This window comes from Xenopus laevis, chromosome 9_10S (genome assembly GCF_017654675.1).
Source record: "Xenopus laevis strain J_2021 chromosome 9_10S, Xenopus_laevis_v10.1, whole genome shotgun sequence".
NCBI classification, from domain to species: Eukaryota; Metazoa; Chordata; class Amphibia; order Anura; family Pipidae; genus Xenopus; species Xenopus laevis.
Genome location: NC_054388.1, coordinates 71,099,876 through 71,122,454, shown reverse-complemented (window position 1 = coordinate 71,122,454; position 22,579 = coordinate 71,099,876). Strand labels below are relative to the sequence as shown.

Sequence of the window (22,579 nt, the reverse complement as noted above, 5' to 3'; positions counted from 1 at the left end):
GTGCCAATCACTTCTTAAAATACAATTACGAAATGATTGGCGCCTTTGCAGACCAACCTTTGTCTTGTGTAGACTAATTGGTTACAGATCTATTTATTGTGCAGTTGTGTGGAATGACTGTATTAGCCTCGGTGTAAGGCCATTACTATCAGCCTGAGCTTGGGTCATGTGTTAATAATGTTTTACTCTGAAGTAGGAAATAAGTAATCTAAGCTATTGAAGAAGGAATTGGATTAACACTATATGGATGGAAATATATAGGAAAACATGAAATATTTTATACTTCCAGATTCCTGTTTCCAATCTTGTATCTTTTGTTGAAGCTTTGGAAGTTGGTTACAGCAAGTACAAAAATCCGTACCACAATCTGGTTCATGCCGCTGACGTTACCCAAACTGTGCACTATATTATTCTTCATACGGGTATCATGGTAAGCAAATTAAGGATCACTACAACTTGACATTCTGTCGAGGCTATCAAGTATACGACTAAATCTGGACCATCGTAGGTTACATGGAGGGCTTATCTTCCAAAATTTCCTTGACATCTTTCTTGCAAGATCATATACTGTAGATTTTTTTTTTAGTTTTATAATTTATCAAGCATTGCAATGTAAAACCATGTCCAAATAAGGGGAAGAAAAATATTTGCTAGAATTTAATGAGAATAAATTAGATCTTTTTGGGAAATCACAGATGGATCAATTCAAAATCATCATAATTTTGATTTATGACATACACACAAATATTTCAATAACTGGATCCAGGGTTTAAAAGACTACTATAAGTTTGTTTATTCAGAGACCAAAAAATGTTTAAATGAAGTGGAAAAAAAATTAAATAAATATTAAATAAAATAAAAATTGCTTGAGACTACTCCCATTAACATCTATATAACTAGGGATGCACTGAATCCAGCCAAACCCTAAATCTTTCAAGGATTCAGCCAAATCCCAAACTGAATCCAAACCCTAATTTGCATACAGGAAAACCTTTAGATCCCCTTAACCACATGATCTAAAGTAACTTTGTTTTAAGGGTTCTGTTTTGGTTCAGCCAGGCTTTTGAATTTGGCCAAATCCAAGCCTTTTTCAGCAAGATTTGTATTTTTCTGAATCTAAGAGCCTGGGCAAACTGAATTTGAACCATTACAACCACATGACTTTCAGTCACGTCATTAAGGGACCAGAAATGTGTTCGAGTCCCGAACCAAATTAAGGAATCAATGCACATCCATCCCAACGACTAATTGATAAGTTTCTTCTGCTGATTTTTCATAAATCCTATCGATTTGCGGTTTAGAAAAAAAACTTGTATAAGTGTTTGGGTTTATGTTATTTACCGCAAATAAATACCCCTAAAAGTTCTAATGGAGGGTTGTGCACTGATGTTTGATCTCATGTTTACACTAACAGCATCCTGTTTTTTTTTTCTAAAAAAGATATTTAAATTTGGTGTGTGGGTAATTTACCCTCTATAAGGTATCTGCAGATAGGCAAAGCATTCAAAATATAAATCTTTTTTCTCAACCTGTGCTCGTCATTTTATATATAGAGAGTTTAATGGTAGAATTTGATAACTATACTAATACAGACATGGAAACCCGTTATCCAGAAAGCTCTGCATTAGAGAAAGGCCACCCCCCATTTTCTCCAATTAATCCAAATTTTTAAAAATCGTTTCCTTTTTCTCTGTAATAATTAAACCGTACTTTGTACTTGATCCAATCTAATATATAATTGATCCTAATTTGAAGCAAAACCAGCTTATTGGGTTTATTTAATGTTTACATTATTTTATAGTAGACATAAGATCCAAATTAAGGAAAGACCCATTATCTGGAAAACTCCAGGTCCTGAGCATTCCGGATAATAGGTCCCATACCTGTATTTTATTACTAAGTTATTATCATTATTATATTATCTTCAAGAACCCAGGGGTTCGTTTATTAAAGTTCGTAATAATTGTCTATAACCCGTCGCCCATTATCACTAAGAATATACTTGGAATACTGTACAAGTGGAAATCCTTGATCTGTACTTACAATGTATCTATATGTACAATGAGATGCAATAAAAGAATTGTTAAAAAAAGAATATACTTGGAATATATATATGGGACAAAATTAAGGCTGCTTGCATGTTTACTAAAGTGTGATGAGACAATTTGTCTTTCGATAAGTGTGGCATTAATTACACAAGCGTAGGAGTTCATTTTAGCATATTTCTGGCGAACTGCAATTTTTTGAGTGCTCATTTAGGTTAACTGCATAATCCAATGGCCACACTAATAAATATATAAAGGAATTGATATAAAACAGTGTTTATTACCAGTTTGTAATATATTATTAAATATACTTATGATCACTTAAATACTATCAGGAATAAATTATTTTCCCATTATCCACTAAAATACATTTATAAGTATCTTCCCCTTCTTCCCCAGTGCAATCACTCATTTCCATTGCTTAGTTTCAAAAAATGACTTTACATCTCATTTACTATACAATTTCTGTCTTTTTTTCACATAACGTCACTCTCTGGGTGGCAATAAAAACTGATGACAATTCTGGCTATAATCTTTAGTAAGCCTTGTGAGACAATAATATATATGTTGTCCAGAATATTCGCTTGCACTTTATTAAACGAGCTCTTGCAGATTTTCTGTCGTTTTTTCTGGTGCAGGCTATTATCGCTGCTTACCGCACCTTAGTAAACTGACGACATAGTGTGGAAAATCTGTCTTCTTTCATAAAAAGTCCAATAGTTTGTTTTATAGTCTTGGATGTCAAAAAAAAAGAAAAAAGAGGACGGGGAAATGAAAAAGTTTATAGCAAAATGGAAAGGGTTATCTGAAATCATATAATAGCAGGGATATGTTTGATGTGAATGATGAATGATCTCTGTAAAGGACATATCAGCACAATATGAAAATAGGATTAAAATAACAATTATAATAATAATAAAGAAAATGCAATGCATGACAGGAAAAGAAAAAGTTAGTGGTGAACATAATACAACAGAAAACGGGCGAACATAACAGGACAGAAAATGAAATTGTATAATATTAATTTATTTAATATTGTTTTTGGATGATGTTCAGTGAATGGGTCAAGCAGTGGTCTCCACATTTAAAAAGGTGACAGAATGATCTGATCTTTATAAATGAAGTGTACCTTCCCCGTGCTTATTGTGTCATTCCTGTATTTAACAGCACTGGCTCACAGAACTGGAAATTTTGGCAATGATATTTGCTGCTGCTATCCATGATTTTGAGCACACTGGGACCACAAACAATTTCCATATACAGACGAGGTAAATATTGGGAAGCATAAAAGATTCCAACGGCTTGGCTTCTACTTATTTGTAGACCTAACCTACAAATGGTAAAGGGAGGGGGTTGTTTATACAGAGCTCCGAATTTCTAGCTAACTAATTTATGGTAAGAAAGTAATTGTAAAGGGAAATAATGTTTCATAATGAAAACTAAAACATTTTTTAATTAAAAGAAAAGTCATAATGTCTTTTAAGCTATTTATTTGCATCATATTGAAAAATGTGTGCTAATATTACTATTGTTTCAACTTATGGCAACGATGTGCAAGGGGGAAAAACATCTTAGTTCCTGCCCCTGCCCAGATCAGCACCCATGCAGTTTTTGCCCTACCAGATCAGCACCCATGCATACTTACTATAATCCATTCCCTTGGGTTACATGTGCCCTTTATGCTGAGTACTAGGAGGAGGCAGGGCAGATCTACTGGCTTTAGGTTAGCTTTTTACTTGCGTGGGGGCTATAACTAGAAGCAATGACTATAGCAGCCCTATGCACTGAAGGAATTATGCAGCAAGACTTTCCTTGGGGCTTTAGTTGCAGCTTTAATTCAGTAAAGAGTCTACATTTTTCTCTTTAGAGCTGATGTTGCAATATTGTACAATGATCGATCAGTTCTTGAAAACCATCACGTGAGTGCTGCCTACCGCATTATGCAAGATGATGAAATGAATATTTTTATCAATTTGTCCAAAGATGACTGGAGGTAAGAAAAAAAAATGATTGCTTCCTAAAAATGTTTTTTTTTTTTTAACTTTAGTGAAAGTGTCTCATTTTAATTTTACATTGCAATTAATGTTATTTAGTTGTACTTTCCAAGCTGGAGTGGTATATTCTTAGCCAAATAGAATTATTTCCCTGGCACACAGTGCAACTACTATACTGTTTTATCTCATTCATTAATAGATATTTTTCATTTCAAGAGACAGTTATTGCTGAAAGTTTATTCTCCGGAATTCTAGAATGGGTTTGACAGACAACTTTGGCCTTGGAAAGCATATTTCCTAACCATTTTTACATCAGCCAAGACAAGCGAGCTAGTATCACTTCAAAAAATTCCGACTCCCCATAGACTGGTGATACCTATGGAGATGAGTCCTCAACAAAATCACCAGCTGAGATCCAAGGGAAACATTTTTTTTTCAAAAAAAAGCAGGTTATATATACAGGGGCAGATTTATCAAAAGTCGAGGTGAATTTTCGAATTGAAAAAATTTGAATTTCAAGCTATTTTTGTATACTTCGACTAGGGACTAGTCCAAATTCGATTCGAATTTGCGAAAAAATTTTTGCAGCAAATCAAGGAGTTGATTCAATATTCGGTCAAGATTCAACCTTTTTCAGCAGGATTTGGATTCAGTTGAATTCAAGTGCCTGGCCAAATCAACTCAGAATCCAAAAAAAAAATTTCATCACAAATTTGCTGCGTGGGCGGTTCTCTTTCCCCCTTCGTTTCCCTAATTTGCAAATTAATGCTCAGATTCGATTTGGAATCTGAATCTTTCACAAAGGATTTGAGATTCGGCCCAATCCTAAAATAGTAGATTCCATATTTATAAGTTCCTTTTAATACAATTGGGATGTTGCCAGTCAATGTGGTAAAGGGTTGATGCCTGTGTAACAAAATTTGCTCATTCCTAGTGAGAGCTGAACATGGAACATAAGCCGCCTATTCCAGTCCTTTTCTTCAGTGTTAATGTTTTTCTTCTTTGGATGAGCAGTGGTATTGACACTGACTAAAGGGAATTCATGTTTTGGTTCATGTAGGATGTCTATAAATGGTTGTCTGCCCTTTAGTAGCTATTCATACCCCTCAGCATTCCAGTGCTAGGAGAACTACAGTCCCCAGCTTGCTTTTCTTGGCTACCTTTTGTAGCTTTTTTTCCAACAGAGCTGCAGTAAGAGGTAACAGAATGATGTATGGAACTTTTTCACAAATATACTGAACCTGCAAATATTGGAAAAATGATATGCAGGAGATAAGGAATTGTGGTGGCAACATTTTGGTCATACCCACTTTGTATCCACAATACCACACCCCATTTAACAAAAATACACCCCTTTTTACATGGTTTGAATGGCATCTTAAGGTATAATGAAACTCAAAGTGCACCAGCATTATGTGACAGACACACTGTTGTCCCCAGCATTTCATGGCACAGTATAGCCCAATTATGTATGGCACAGTATGGCCCAAGCATTTCATGGCACAGCCTGGCCCAATCTCATACCTCCCAACTTTCCCATTTTCTGTGAGACAGTCCCGATTTTGATAGCTCAGCCCACAGTCCTGGATCTTTATAAAAAAATCCCGAGTTTATCTTTGATCTCCTGCACTGATGCTAGAAAAAGATACAAAGTTTCTGAAGCGTAATTAAAATAAGAGGCTTTTTGACAGAGAGCCCCCAATACTCAGGACCTGCACTAAGATAGAATTTTAGCAATTTAAGATCATTTAGAAATCCAGACAGGCAGTTTTCATCAGTACAGACCTCCCGAAAACGGGGCTGTCTGGGTGAAAACTGGACAGGTGGCAACCCTAGATCCCATGCATTTCATGGCACAGTATGGCCAAAGCATTTCATGACAGAGACCAGCCACTCTATAACATGAGTTGACATCACAATGTCATCTTGTAAGACTGTTATGATCCTCTTGGAGACAGAGACTGTATGGATGTTTGACAGGTAGAGTTGCTACCTGGCTGGTTTTGCCTGGGTGGTAAAAAATTATCCCTGACGGCAATCAGCTGGTAGTCTCTGGCAAAAGGAACTTGAGGACTTCTTCCCAGCACCATGTAACTTGGACTCTTGTCCTTTCCCTTTTCCTCATAGATACCTACCCCTCTCTAAAACTGCCAAGCAAATTGGAAGCTCCCTGCCCCTTAGGGTCAGGGCACACAGGCAGATTCAGGAAGATTAGTCGCCTGGCAACAAATCTCCTCTTCTTCTGGCTGACTAATCTCCCCAAACTGCCTTTCCACCAGCTAAAAAGTAAATTGCTGGAGGGATGGCACTCAGAGCGATTCGTTTTCCCGAAGTTTCCTCTAGAGGCAAAAAACAAGTTCCACAACGAGTAACACCCCACAGGTCAGCTCAATATTATCATAATTTTACAAAACAGGTCACAGGTCAGCTCAACATAATCACTTTACAGCTGTCCAAACAAAAATAAAATCATTACTGCCATCTAGTGACCAAACACAGGATGTATGATTATCTGCCGTTAACTAATGAAAAACATTAATCCATTTTATATATGAACTGTTGTATGGAGAAATTAAACAATAAGTCCTTAATCGGGAAGAAACTGCAGCAACTACGTGACATACAGGGCTCTTAAATCAATGCTGCTCAAGTCCTCAGAGACTACTGTGTAAATGTTTAGGTGCGTAACTACTACTTCTCTTGATGCAGCCCACAGTGGGTGCCAAACTTTTGTTTGATAAAGGAGACTCATGTCTTAAGGCTATTAAAAAATATTTTTAAATATTGAAACCTGCATTGTTTTGTCATAAATATGAATTTATACAGTGTAGTTCCCATCAGGTACAAGATCCTGTGTTCTCCTAGTAATGGGAATTTTTTAAGCTTTCTGGAAAATGGGTTTCTTGATAATAGATCCCATACCTTGCAATAATATGGGTTTCTTGATAATAGATCCCATGTTTGTAATAAGTGTAATATTGGCAAGGAAAAACTGGGCAGTAATGTTAAATAATTTTGTTTGGAGAATTCTCTGCATATAAAGCTTGTGAGGATGATTGTGATGATGGAAAAAGCTTCTTGCATCTATTACTATAATGTTTAGGATGTCTACTTTAGAAAGAGAGAGGGGGAGCAAAAAAGTGAGTTTTAAGGGAAGGGATATGTGCAGATGTATGTTTTGCAGTCAGGAATCAGGATGGTAAGACACTAATAGGATTTATAGTATCATGGTGTTAGCAGGTGTGGGGTCAGGCCCCCGTGGGGGTCTGGGTAAGGGTTGCCATGCTGAGGGTCCTAGTAAGAGTAGCTGTACTGAAGCAGGGTAACAGTGGTCAGGCGCTGGGCCCCTCTGAAGAATGTGTTTGCAGGGTGGCCCGGTGATTGCTTATTACGCTGCTGGTGGTGTCCATGTAAGGCTTAGCGGAATTTGTGTCACACAATCAACAAAGCTGACGAAATATTTTCGAAGTGAAATTAAAATCCATTTACTTGTTACAAATAACTTGGCCTTTAGAACAGAAACATGTGTTATTGATAGCTTGACAGGATTTTGGGCGAACACAGCGGAACACTACAATTAAGTATTTATAGTAACATATCACTTTTATATTAGGTTTAACCTTTGGAAATGTTTAACCTTGATAGGCAAATCAGAGAACCCAAATGAGAGCTAATTGGAGATAATGCAATTATCATTAAAGTTGTAGACAGTCACATTACTGTGCCAGAACAAAGAGGCAAACAATTCATATTGTGCAGCAGAACTGGCAGATTCTGCCAGGGAACATTTATATCATTTAGCTTTGTCTAATTGCAAATTCTATTTAAAGGAGACCATTGTGATATGTAAATGGCATATGTATAACAGCACTGTTTGTGCTGGAGGATTAAAAAATAAGGCCTGCAGGATTCAGTGTGCAAAGTACAAAACCAATGCTGCAATCTGACTTTTTTTGCACTTTTCAGGCTGCATACTGAATTGTGTATCTTGTTGCAGGTCTCTGCACTCCTTTTTAGTGAGCAGAGAGAGCAGAGACCTGTTGCATGCCCCGTGGATCAAGGGTTGTGGATCAAGCCCCTCATGCACCCCCTATCCCTTCAAATAGGGGACAGGTGAGGGGATGCATTTGTGTAGCCTCCTGATAGGGGTCGTGTCCTTTCCACCATGACACTGCCCTCTGCCCCGGGTACAAGATATTTGATGTGGCACTCAGTGTCGATATTTATTAACACCAGAAATGAAACCATTTTTTTTACATCTATCATAACATTGTCTTTGCATGCTTTTTATGATTTTGCCTTTTCCTGAAGCTTCTACATTATCTTTCAGATTCCCAATGTTCCTCTATGAGGGGGCTGCCATATTTGTGCAACAGTAGTCTGATTGCATTACAAACTCTAACTGACAGCTTCAGAAAGGACAGAAAGGTTTAGAAACAAGCAGGGCCGGAACTAGGGGTAGGCAGAGTAGGCATGTGCCTAGGGCGCAAAGCTGGGGGGGCACGTACTTACTCCTACCCCTAGTCTGGTCCCTTCTCTGCCGACTGCCCACTTGTTCTCATCTATTTGAGATAGCGCGCCTATTCACGCATGTGCACAAGCGTCTTTTCACGCATGCACAGAATCACGCATGCACCCAGACAGCACAGCAACTGGGCAGGCTGCCTAGGGCGCCTGGCCGGCTTGGCCCAGCTCTGGAAACAAGTAACAATTTAAGTAACAATTACTTACAAAAGCAGACCTATCTGCAAAAAACAGTCAACAAGCCCTAAAGGTAACTTTTAATGTATGTTCATATTTTAAAACGTAGTTTTTTAGTGTCAGAATCACTTTAAGGTTGACACCCAAGGCAAGACCCCCCCAGCGTGATCCACCCACTACTGTTGTGCCTTTTCAGACTATCCCTAGTGCACTCCATGCAGAGGTCAGCAACCCCAGAAATAATATAAAAGATAAGGCTGAACTCATATGGGTATAGCATTTCCCAAACTTTAAGGTAACAGACAAGTTAAAGGGGAACTATTATGAAAATTAAAATCTAATATGAGTGTCATCTGATTTAAATAAGACACTTTCTACATATAATCAGTACAAGTAATATGTACAATTTTGGATACATTGGAATGTGCGCCATTTGCCTAGACAAAGTATATCATATCTTTCAAAACAACTACCTCCAACACAAAACTGCATGTAAAACACAGATGGCTGCGAAGGGGATAATGAAGAGTAAAATGATTATTTCAGAAATGGCACATCATTTGTAAAAAATTGCATTTCTTATGGAACTGATATAAAAATACATTTTCACGATAGTTCCCTTTTAGTGGTAGAGATATGTAACCGATCCCCTCATATAAATGAAGAGGAGGATGCAGTTATCTGGTTTGTTAAGAATCACACTGTAATATTTATACTATTTCATCAAACCTATTTTCAGACCTATTTTCAGGAGAATTTTTTAAAAAAAATTGAAACATTTAAGATAGATGTGAAGATATTCTTTAGAATGTGTTTGTTTTGAGCAATAAAATATCATTATGTCCTATGGATTAGTAGTGCTCAGTGCTGCTCAGACCAGTTATCATGTGAGGAAGAAAACAAATACATTCAGATTACACATGGAGGCTATTATTGGCTATTTTGTGATTGCTTACAGAGATTTACGAACACTGGTGATAGAGATGGTTTTATCTACAGATATGTCCTGCCACTTCCAGCAGTTAAAAACTATGAGGAGCACATTGCAGCAGCCGGAGGGGTAAGACATTTCCAACTTACCTGCCAATTTTGTAAAGTAAATAAGCAAGTAAATAATGTAGTATTCTGCGCAACTCTTCAATTGGTCATCATTATTTGTTATGTCATTTTCATTATTGGTGTTCCTGTTCTGTATCATTTGCCGGCAATAAAAACAAACAACTTTGGGTTAAACTATACCAGTGTTGCTGGGCAATACATGTTAAATAAATACTGGAGCCTCACAAATTTGGGTTTGCCGCGGGTGTCAACACAACTATACATGATCCTGTTGGTCCAGCATAGAAATTCTCCATAGTATAGTTCTGACTATGGCAAAGTATTGCCCTCTTTTCCTTGTGTGAATCTGCATTACCATGTTGTGCTCTATATTCACAGGATAGATAAAGCCAAAGCCATGTCTCTAATCCTTCATGCTGCAGATATCAGCCACCCTGCCAAACCTTGGGATATGCACCTGAGATGGACTAACCTACTGATGGAGGAATTCTTCCTACAGGTGCTAGTTCAATATTCCATTAACTGTACGGAAATTGTTAGAAATAATCGATGTATTTTATTAAAGGTATACTTTTATGCAGAATGCACTTGTTATACATAAAAGTGACTACCATACTGATCAGCACTTTGATATTTCAGGCTCCTTGCTAGGGTTGCCGCCTGGCCAGCATTTTACCAGCCTGGCCTTCACCCATCTGTAAAGATGCCAAGACAGTACACACCAAGCAAGTTAGGGCCCCTTTAAGAGTGTAATTACAACCAACATATCAGCAACCAGTTTATATTAGGTGCAGTTTGTCTCAGGTTGTCAGCAAACAGTCTGGACTGGGGACAAATTTTTACTATGACATCAGTTTTGTCTTTATATTTTATTATTGGTGGGTTTAAGTAATTTAGACTTTTTTCAGCATCTTTGACCAGTCCTGATACTCCCATGAAAATGTGAATAACCCCCATCCCTTTTGTTAGTCTGCTGTGCAGGATTGTTCTACTAGACATTGGACAGTTTACAAGAATGCCCTTGATCAGGGTTGTCTAAGTGGAGTCCTACAGGCCCAATGTGGCCTCCAAAAACTTTCTATGCCCCCCAGACTGCTAAATGGCATTATATATGGCAGTTTAGGAAGTATTTCCATTTGCTAACATGAAAGATAATACTTTATTGTCAACATTTCCTACCTGCTTCCCAGAATCCTGGCTAGTCACAATCTGCAGTTCAGCAACAACCAGAGAGAGAGAGAGAGAGAAACTGAGATTGCTTTATTGTCATGTTTATGATGTTTGTATGTGACAGGACATTTACTAATGAACTATATTTTGCACTTTACAGGGTGATAAAGAGGCTGCATTAGGGCTTCCATTCTCCCCACTCTGTGACAGGAAATCCACAATGGTAGCTCAGTCACAAATAGGTAATTTTCTTCCCTGCCTGAGTGTAAGGGGGTTATTTATCAAGGTCCGAATTTATCTCAATATCGGCTGCTACAAACTCCGATCTAACCTGCCGGGGTTTTTAATGCTTATTTATTATTACATTTTCCCGAAAATTAGCTTTGCGGGAAAAGCTCAGATTTTCAAGATTTTTCCGTGAATTTTCCCTGAAATCTCTGAGTTTTCACTTGAAAGCTCCGAAAACATTGTGAAATTGACCGAAACCCCCGACACAACCAAAAATCAATGGGACTGTTTATGCAACCTCGACAGGTTTGAGATGCCGTGTTTTTATATTCGGGCTTTTTAGCCCTCAGGGTTTAATCAATTCTGAAAAATGATTTTTTTAAAAGACTGATTTTATAAAAAAATGACGAATTTTATGGATTTCGGGGAATTTCGGGTATTCGGAGCTTAGTAAATAACCCCCTAAGTGTGAGTGAGTTTCAGCATGTAAATGCATATAAGCAAGCACACTTGAGTGAATATGGGAGCATAAATGAGCATGAGTGTGAGTAAGTGTATTAGCATAAGTGTGAGTGTATATGTCGGCATGTCAGTGTACATGCTTGCATGAATATTAGAGAGCATGTCAGCATGAGCGAGTGAACAAATCAGCACATATGAGAATAAATTATGGGTGAATTTGTCAATGGGCGTTTGAATAATATTGACGCGCTACGGTTTCGACGCTACTGACTTTTCCGACGTGCGTCCAGAATTTACTTTGCAGTTCTGAGAATTTATTCCCTGATGGTGAAACGCAGAAATTCACCGCAAATTCGCACCTGCCGAATTTATCACTAATCAGAATGAGTGTGAGGATGTAAGGAACTACTAGAAATCATATCCTCATGAATGTGTGTTTTTCTGCATAAATGTTAATGAGTATGTTAACATGTCATTATGATTGTGACTGCAAGTGAGCATATCAGTATTGCATGTGAAAATATCACTTGTCAGCATGAATATGAGCAAGCATGTTAGTATGAGTGTGAGTGAACATGTCAGCATAAGTTGTGTGCACATGTCATTATGTATGTGAGTGAGCAGGTCAGCATGAATGTGTGTGAGCATGTTAGCATGAGCTTGACTGAACATGTTAGTATGGGTACTAGTGAGCATGTCAGAGCGATCATGCAAGTCTGAGTGATCACTTACCAATGCTCACATGCACACTCATGCTGACATGCTCACTCACACTTATACTGATTCATGTTAATTGTCATGCTCACTCTTACCAATATATTTATGCTCAGGCTCGTGCTTGCATGTTCACTCATGCTAATGGTCACAAGCTCACATACACTGACACTAACATTCTGATCCTCGCCAGTGCAATCTCATTGCTATCTCTGTACTGGGCTTACAGCCCACATTTTGTTTGCCAATGTTATGGTATAAAACAGTATTTCAAAAAAGATGTGAGGACCTCCAATAATGACCTCCAATAATAAAGAAGCAGTTAGTTAAAAAATTAGAACATTTTATTAGGACATAAAACCTAACGCGTTTCGTTCCTATTGGGGTACTTACTCATAGGCTGAGGTTATGGTATAATCATCAGAACAGAGCGTATATTGCTGTAGGTGAGAAGTCTCCAACCTGTTTTACCCATTAACCACATTCAAATGTAAAGAGTTGGGTAGCAACAGAAGCATGAAAAAGTTCCTGATCAGCTAATTTGGAATCTACCTGCTGATTGGCTGCAATGGATTACTAGACCTGGTGCAAAATGTGGTACTGTTACCATACTATAGTGTTACAATATATAGTGTGATGTGGTGTTAGATGCTGCACAAAAATTTTTTTTTAAAAATTATAACCTTTATTGATTAAATAGCATACAGTTGCACAAAGAACAATTCGCTCTGCCTTTTTTACAGTCTTTTGGTGAGCAACAGTGTACACAGTGAAGTAATAGATACATAAATGTACCATATTATAACAGATAACAGGGAAGAGAGAGTCCCCAGTCGAGGCTTTCGTGGGTCTAGGCAGTTGGGTGGTAGAATTAGAAGGTGGGCCAGGATTCCCATACTTCCTCAGATTTTTGGAGACTGTCTATTTGGTGTAGAGAACTTGTATACAGGCTACCATTTGCTTTCATTTGTTCTAAGCACATTTGGTCGGCGGGGTCAGATTTTTTCCACAATTGACTTATACACCTGCGGGCTTGGGACGGACTCTGACATATAGCAATTATTTAGCGGTTGTTGAATTGAGAGTCTTCACAGGACTCTAATATTGCCAGTTTGGGATTGCGAGAGAGGTGGGTGTTGATCACTATTGAGATTGTGGCAAATACCCCTAGCCAGTATGTCTGGAGCCGGCTGCACTCGACAGTATGTGTATAAGAGTGCCAGGGGCCAAGTAATACCTGCTGCAATGGGGAGATGTAGCTGGGATAATTCTATGAAGCCTAACAGGGGTGTAGTATGCCCTGTAGATTATGTAAGAGGTCATATAATAATACACATATGTAACTTTCCTAAAGCTGACTCTTGGGCACCCCCTAGTTTGTTCCATGCATAAGTATGGATGCAAGAGAATTCTCCATTCAGAATCATCTTTACAATCGAGAGAGAGAGAGAGAGAGAGAGAGAGAGAGAGAGAGAGAGAGATAAAAGGTTTAATTACTATGATTTCATGTATTATTATTGTTTCATTACATTATTATTACCACATAAGAGAAATATAGACTAAAATAACATTACGATTTTTTTTGCATCAAAATGTGTACTTTGCAGACTTCATCCCCAGAATGCTAGTTAATGCTTTTCTCAGTTGATCCCACTCACTTAAAATGCTCTGTGTATAAACTCAATGGCCTCTCTCTATAAAGCTGTCATTACTGACACTGAGCATTTTGCATGCAAAATAATTTCCAGAACAATTGCATTTCTACATTTTCATTCAAACTCAGTGAATGTTCTACTCAGCCTTCACAGAACTTTTCTGCACGCTGTGAGCAGCACGACATCCACCAAATAATGGGCGACTGCCAAATCATTTCTGTTTCTTTTAATCGTTTATTTAGAAGTGTAAGGTACAGCATCTACTAACATGCGGGGGTTAAGTGCGTATCTATTAGTGATCCTCTGAAACATACCTATTTATTAACTGCTATTGTCTTTCCTTAAAGACTATACCCACCAGTATAACTAGATAAACTTGTCCACAGACCTCTATTGATCACTTTGGCAATTGAAACTTTTTTTTCTTTATTTCATAATGTTAGCCCTTTTATACTGCTCACATTAGAATAGCACAGCCTGCTGTTGTTTCTGGATGGCCCCAGGCAAAATTTTACATTACTGGGGCAAGAAGCCTCTCTACTCAGTTCTAATGTCCCTTTCATTAGTGAGGGATAGAACTGAGCAGTGAGAATACTTCCTGCAAAAGTGTTTGCTCTTCTGTCCAGCACAGCAGGGGGCACTCCTGTCTCTCAGTATGTAAACGAACACTAATGTAAAATCTATAATAAAATCTAAATCTACATAAAATCTATATTTTTTTAAATGGGATATATACCAATAAAAATATGAGCATTTTGCAGTTTTCTAAACCTTTACATATTTTATAGCCTTATAGCCCTTTATAGCCCCTCGAGAAGAACACTGATTCTTAACTAGTATGAAATCTAATGATTTCTGATGGTGGCCCTGCCACTAAACCAGAGGTTAAACGAAATTGCAAATAGCTGAGAATGTTAAAAATGTAAAAGACCTTCCAAAAAGGTTCCTCCCTGTTTATATCTTATACTTGACCTTCTCCTATTGGTGTTGTATGAGCATTGCTGAAGGCACTGACCAATGTTAGTGTAGCTCTGAGCACCTAAACAGCACTACACCCCAGTCTGATGTACAATTACAGCATAACATTGGCAAGAAAAACTCCATTGTGATCTGAATATCTGGAGATTACTCTTGCATCTGGAACTAAGTTTGAGACATTTGGCTTTTAGATCTATGGAAGTTTCATGTCCCTTTAAAACTGAAATACTTCTATACCACTTGTCCATTTTAAAGTGCTGCTTATCTTTGGAAATGAAATACAAATTCTGACATGTTATTCATTCAATTATCAGGTTTTATTGACTTTATAGTGGAGCCCACATTCACACTTCTAACCGACTCAACTGAGAAAATTGTTTTTCCTCTTATGGAGGAAGCGGCAAAATCTGATAATTCAGTCTTCGATAAATCCAGGTTTGTCAGTTGAATTGCATTTTCAAGAATTGTTAAAACGGATCCTCTGCTGTTGTTTTATAGTGATGATTTTCTACAAGTTGTACATCATCTCCATCTTGTGGCAACTGCTTGTATTACAAGGTGTGCATTTGGGTGTTTGCAAAAGTTTTGCATATTATTATCATTAACATGCATTTTTAGAGCGCCAACATATTGCGCAGCGCTGGGATAGACAAATAGATTATAGATTGAAATTGATAGATATAGAGCTATTGATAGATATTAATAAATACATATTAGATAGATAATATTGATAGATAGACATTATAGATAGATTAGAAATAGATCATAGATAGATATCCCAGCTAAATCAAAAAACAAATGAATTCTTTTGGTAAAAAAAATGATATGACATCTTGTGAAGCAGGCAGGATTTTCATTGGCGAAGCTCCTTAAAGCTACAGTAGGCTAGAAATTTTGTACTTTATGTTTTGGGCTTCTGTACCAGCCCAAGGCAACCACAGCCCTTTAGCAGTAAAGATCTGTGCCTCTGAAGATGCCCCAGTAGTTCCCCATCTTCTTTTCTGCTAATTCACTGCACATGCTCTGTGCTCCTATCTAGCTTAGGGACCGACACAAAATATACTTTATACATGGTATAGAAATGTCACAATATTAGGCTAATTAGTAATCAGCATTGCGCAATATGTTGGCAAATTAAAAATACATGTTAATAATAAAATACATGTTAATAATAAAATACATGTTAATAATATTGAATACATATCATTACTACATAATAGCACAGAAACCAGTGAAAGTAGAATCTGGATTTAATAATCAGTCTTGTAGCAGCAGTTTATATTACAGACAAACCTAATTTTCTGCTTGATAATTTGTGATGACCCCTAAGCTTAGATTCTCAACAGCTGCTCAGAGCCCACTGAGCATGTGAGTGTTACAGACACTTTTCCAAGATGGTGACCCCCTGTGACAAGTTTGAAGTCCTGGATCATTGCTGCTATTGACAAGCTGAAACTTTGGGCTGGTAGAATAAGTGCAGTATTTAAAACATGGCAATTTTAGCCATATTCATTTTTAAGGTTTATTTATCCTTTAAATCAATTAAGTCACTAGTCTCTTGTAAAAAATGTAGCTGTACAATGTTTCCTAAATCCATTTTTATGATTGCTGGACTCCAGCTGCCATTTTTATTTAACCCCTGAAACTTGCTGGTGGCCCAGCAATATTTGGATGGAGAAATATTTTGCTATGAAATATTTATGTTCCTTTTAAAGTAAAAACAACAAACAAATATTATCTTGTCTGCTCTGTGTGTTCCCACCCCCATGTTCATGTAACTATTCATGCATAGAACATATTATTTCTAGCACCAACAGCACAACGTCTATCTTCATTGTGTTTGATTAAAGGCTAATATCAGCAAGAAATAAACTTTCTTGCTTATTTGGTGACATGGCTCACTATTTGCATCTGATATTATACCTAGTCCTCCAACATCATTTCCTGTAAAAATAAACTGGTGGTTATTTAATCTGCCCCGAGTCTTTCCTGTATTATTGATATATCCATGCTAAGCAGAATCTGCTCTTGTGGAGTAACTGTAAAACACTAATATATCTGGAGGGCCACCCATTAGTTTGATAATGGAGGAAACAAATACTGGGGAGAGAAACTTCTCTGGTTAGTCACCAGAAAGCAGTCACCTGATCATCCATTGTACTTAGTTAAGTATACCTGGCAACCTTAACAGCTGCATAGAATGAAGGCAAAATCTCTTCCGGTGCCTCTATTTATATTAAATTACAGACAAGTGAAATGCAATAATGTTTTACATTGGCTTGAGTTTGGCATTCTTTGCAATCTGGCTCTTACTCTCCCCCAGCCAGAATAACTCGGAAGTGGTTCATGGCACAGACACACAACGGAAACCCAGTGTGCGGACTTCCCAAACAGATGGAAGCTCACCGAATGAATATTCCTTAGCAACCGTAGATCTACATTATTTCAAAAAGAATTTGGTTGAAATCATTCAGCAAAATAAGGAACGATGGAAAGAACTGGCTGCTCAGGGTAAGTCTGTATCAATCACTGTATTGATTGGAGACGATTTATTGTTGACTGCCTATGAATGGTGGGGAATCTACTTCAAAAGCAGATTGGTGCTGTAGGACTTTGTACCTTTATTTCTTTCTCATTATTTACTTTAATTGTGTAGGCAATTCAATGTGGCATTGAACATTGTAGAAAAACGTAAAGGATAAATCATTTATAAATAGGTTAACACAAAGGCTTTCCTTTTAGTTATGGTAGGCATTTTCATAGGGTTTATGATACAAGTTACAGTTCTTTGTTCTAAATGAAGTTAGTTAGTGAGGGGTTACTATTAGGTGCAGGTAGACAAAAGGTAATTATTAACTTGCCTATCGTTAGTTTTAGTTTCAAATATTGTCCAGAAATATCAGGGGTTCCTAAAACTCTCTTGCCTCCCCTTTCTATAGTAAGGATTCTCCAATAAAAATCAATAAGGTGATTTATCTCATTGTTCTACAATTTGGGTACCCTTGATCTATAACAGGGGTGCCCAACCTTTTTAAGGCCTGAGCAACATGCCAAGAGTTGGGGAGCAACACAAGCGTTAAAAATGTTGCTGGGGGTGCCAAACAATGGCTGCAATTGGCTATTTGGAAGCCCCTATGTAAACTGCCAGCATACAGGAGGCTTTGTTTGGCAGTACACCTAGTTTTTAAAGTAAAAAGACAACTGCTTGGCACGCACTCCACAGGACTCCAGGTAGCGGTAAAAACTTATTTCTTTATTGCACAAACATATATCCTAACGCGTTTCGTGTGTTGCCACACGTAATCATAGGCATACCTAAGTTTTTATGCAACAAAAATTTGCCTCAAAGCGAGGAGTTAAAAAAATAAACACCTGCTTTTGAGGCCACTGAGTGCAACATCCAAGGGGTAGGTGAGCTACATGTTGCTCATGAACTACAGGTTATGGATCCCTGATCTATAATGTTCCTGGACCACAAATCCCAGATGAACCCTTGAAAATATGCTGAAGAATGCTGGTATCTATAGGCCTGGTATATTTAGGTGGAGCTACAATGTATTTTAAAAGGCATATAAAGGCAAAAAAATTAAATCCCGTTTTTAATTTCTTTAATGAAAAAGAAACCTATCTCCAATATACTTTAATTAAAAAATGTGTACCCTTTCTTATAAGAAACCTGACTGTATGCAGTGAAATTCTCCCTTCATTTACTGCTGTGGATAGGAATTGTCAGACGGTCCCTAACTGCTAAGCAGGGAAACAATCATACTTATGAACAGCAGGGGGAGCCCCCACCTTACTTCCCAGCCATGCAGAACTCAAGAAGCTTTGTTTATGACGATCCCTAAGCAGCAGCCCAGACCACACTGAGCATGTGTTCTTAGTCTTGCAAATATGTTTAACAAAGTTACAAAATGGTGACCGCCTGTAGCCAACTTTGAAAGCATAAATCATTTGTTTGATTAGGCTTGTGGTGCAGTAAGTTCATGTTTATATTTAGTATACAAAATACAGCATTTCTAGCCTCATTCTATTTTAGACTTTATATGCCCTTTAAGGAGCATCACATATTTATAAAATTCTCCCCAAATCACCAAGGCCAGTGACTCTGCCTTTTCTGTGGACCCTCTGCTTGCTCCATGTATGCCTGACTACTCTGTGGTTACTGGAGGCATTAAACACATTTCATGTAGCACCTAAACCACACTGTGCCCACCTTCCTGATGTTTGCAATGTTATAGCACCAAGCTAAATTGCACATTATTCTTCCTATGTTAGATAGCAGCATGATGACTCAATGGCACACATAGCGCTTATTGGCAGGCTTCTCACTGAAGATTAATTTGGACTGGTTTATGTAGCTTACAAGTTTAATGAGCTTTATGGAAGGCTCCATTCTCCTATAATGGGCCCACTGGGACTTTTCCCAGTATCCTGGTGGGCCAATCAGACCCTGGTTGTGTAATAAAAGGCACAAATCAGTTAATCAAATCATGTAGCATTTACTGGTCTTCCTGATTGCTATAGGTTACTGCACCTAGTACCTTTTATAACATCAGCAGAAAGAGCTCCTTCTCCCCAAAACTGGTTCTTTTTGTGCTGACATTTCCCTATTATGGAGGTATTAAGGCTTAATGAAACATAGCTTTCTAAGCAGCCCCGCTCTTCCACTAAGAGGGCTATATCTCAAGGTAGCAATGTTCTATTATATAGTGGTGGTGGAAGGGGTCATTTTCATCTTTAGCTTCGCTGGTGAGGTTTAGGGAAAATTGCAAAAAATAAAAAAGCTGGGTACATTGGGGGCCTAACATTATAAAGTATAGAAATAAATAGACTCTGAATATAGATAAGCAACCTGTTGTACCAGTGCTTTTAGAATCAGAGGAAAAAAGTCTCACTCATCATAGTGCTTGATATAAAGGTGACATTTGGCAAAATAATGTGTCCAATTAGGACTGCGTATCAAACAGCTTAGGCAGAGGGGGTAAATTAAATGAGAAACCATTATCACTACGAATCCAGGTTGTGAAAGTGCAAATCTTTGTAAAAAGCGTCTTTGGCATTTAAACTTATAGACTAATGTGCTTTGCTACAATTATGACGGAGACAAAAAGCCATCTGCAGTCCATTAGTGCCTAAAGAATAAGCTTGGGTATATTTAACACGGATTCATATTACTCTTGCCTTCTGCGTGAAGTTCTTCTGCTGAATCAAATGAATATATATCATCAAAGAATTGCAGCCGCTGATTGGAAAAGACCATTTAGTGTTAACTAAATTGCCAGAGATATTAAACTGGAGGAGTTATGAGCATCCTTTTATTTTATTATTAGATAATATGATAATTATGTTATTCATGCCAACAATATGTTAATGTTAAATGAAGTAATTACCACATCTCTGTGCAATTACATTTTGATCACTTTACAGAATTAATTACAACTACATTGATTGAACTTTCATAACTACACAATACTAAGTACATTATATTGGACTCAAACTACATTTATATTTCTTGTTTTCTACTCTGGAATGCTGGGATTCAGCCTAGACAAACTGATGGGTTTCTGGCTCAGGAATTATGATGTTTACTAACACTGGAGATAAATATCTGGAGAGATTTCTGTAGTTTTTGCCCATGGCAACCAATCAGCAATTAGATTTAAACAGCCACCTACAAGTTAGAAAACAAAAGCAAAGATCTAATTGGTTGCTATGGGCAACATCTCCAGAAAATTCTCCAGATATTTATCTCCAATGTTAGTAAAACTTTAAGACTTATATCCAGGTATGATTTTATGGAAATTACTATGATAAGCTGCAAAGTTATTTATTACAGAGTAGCCATTGTTGCTGTCTATGATGTTCAGCACTGGCCAGATCTCTATTTGGATTTGGGTAATTTACATGGTTTGCTCTTTTATCATTTATCATTAAAATTTGCCTTTTTTCACAACTGATTCAAATTCTTTGAGCACTCAAGTTCCATTCTTTTCCATTAGTGGCAGTGCCGAACTCTAACACCGAATCAATTTTTGGAAGCCACCAAAATAAGCAAGCATTTTATTAATCTTAAGACTATTAAAGTCTAGATAGCACTTGACAAACAAAACTTTCCGCATTACTACGCATCAGTATGACATGTAAGTCTGATCTGCTAAATTATTATCCGGAATAAAATAATGATCAGTCAAATATCTCCTCCTCAGAGCTTTCAGACTTAATGTCCCTTACTGTATTCATTACAATGTTTACTTTTGTTTGCGCTTGTCTTTGTCGATCTCATTAATTGTTTTAATTGCATTCTTTAAAGATATATATGGGCTTAAGGTTTCCTATGTTCTATTATTCATGACATTGGAATAATCAATGAGGTTAAAAGGGTCATAGGCCTTGTGGTTCAATGCACATGTGGCTACCAAAAATATTGTGGTGCTAAAGCACAGCTGCCGGTGGCTATGCCAAATGGTGGCATGACCTACCTTAAAATTTAGGGGTATATTTATCAAAGAGTGAAGTTAGAGATTGCCACAGTCTGCTAGCATGAAATAAAATAGTGTTTATAAAATAGTAAACTTTCATCTACACCCTTTGATAAATACGCCTTTAAAAAATCCAATAGAAATGAATGGAGAGAGGAGGTATTTCATGCTAGCAGACTGTGGCGATCTCTAACTTCAGAAATCAGAAATATATTCCTTAGAATATGAACACCAAAGTGCCTCACAAGGCACCTGATGGAGCACATTAGAGTTGAGTTTAATTTCAGCACTCATCAAATGATCCATTAAGTTCATATTGTGCAAGTCCATGGTATGCTCTGTCTTATGGACTGGGGTTATGGTCTGGGCTCAGTGGGGGTACAGCTTTAAGGGCCTTCATTCAGTGTCCACCCACACCACTCCCCCCATGGGCTGCATACCTTTTACCTCCTTATCTTTGTGACTGTGATTGAGGGAGAGGGAATGAGGTAGAGGAGCGGGCCTGAGTCAGCGGAGCTCACCAGGTTTCTTCTTGGTTTCTTCTTCTGTTATCTCTTACCTTTCTTGGATGTCCTAATATCAACCAATTGCTAACGCTACCCACACCTTATGACTGTCAGACCTACACTGTAGTATAACTATCAGTTTTCTTCATCAGCCACTAACCCTTAAATATGCCTAAATATTCTCTTTTTTGTTTTCTAGAGAGAAATTTAAAATCAATGCACAAAAGTGAAGGAGGCACTGGAGGAATTTAATACTTACTGTTGTGTAAATGTGAATCCATACTTGCTCTCCAGAGATGGGGTCTCCGTGACAAGAGATGCTGACAAGACTCAACAACTCCCCAAATCAGAAGCACATCGTTTGTCACTTGGCTAGTTTATCACTTGGCAGAAGTGTTTTCATGTTTAACACTGGAGAAATGATCTTGAATAGTCATTGTTCTTCAAAAATTAAGAACCCAGGCAAGTAGGCAAAAAGGGAAAAGTGAATGGCTCTTGCTAATATATTTGTAGCCAGATACTTCCTTCCAGGCTCTAAAATAACCCACTATTCCCAATAAATATAACTTCTTGCAACTATTTCGC

The 22,579-nt window shown here is 37.6% G+C and overlaps 1 protein-coding gene across 2 annotated transcripts in view; it reads left to right on the top strand.

The window, feature by feature from the left end:
* pde1a.S (phosphodiesterase 1A S homeolog) overlaps positions 1-22,300 on the top strand; it is a 133,175-nt gene extending 110,875 nt beyond the window's left edge. For both annotated transcript variants that reach the window (XM_041578505.1, XM_041578506.1), the window contains exons 6-14: positions 290-430; positions 3,213-3,313; positions 3,913-4,038; positions 9,699-9,800; positions 10,178-10,298; positions 11,130-11,211; positions 15,321-15,441; positions 17,330-17,517; positions 22,194-22,300. In XM_041578505.1, coding sequence (XP_041434439.1) covers positions 290-430; positions 3,213-3,313; positions 3,913-4,038; positions 9,699-9,800; positions 10,178-10,298; positions 11,130-11,211; positions 15,321-15,441; positions 17,330-17,517; positions 22,194-22,246 — 1,035 coding nt within the window. In that variant the 3' untranslated portion in view covers positions 22,247-22,300. The remainder of the gene's footprint in view (positions 1-289; positions 431-3,212; positions 3,314-3,912; positions 4,039-9,698; positions 9,801-10,177; positions 10,299-11,129; positions 11,212-15,320; positions 15,442-17,329; positions 17,518-22,193) is intronic.
* Positions 22,301-22,579: the final 279 nt, after the last annotated feature.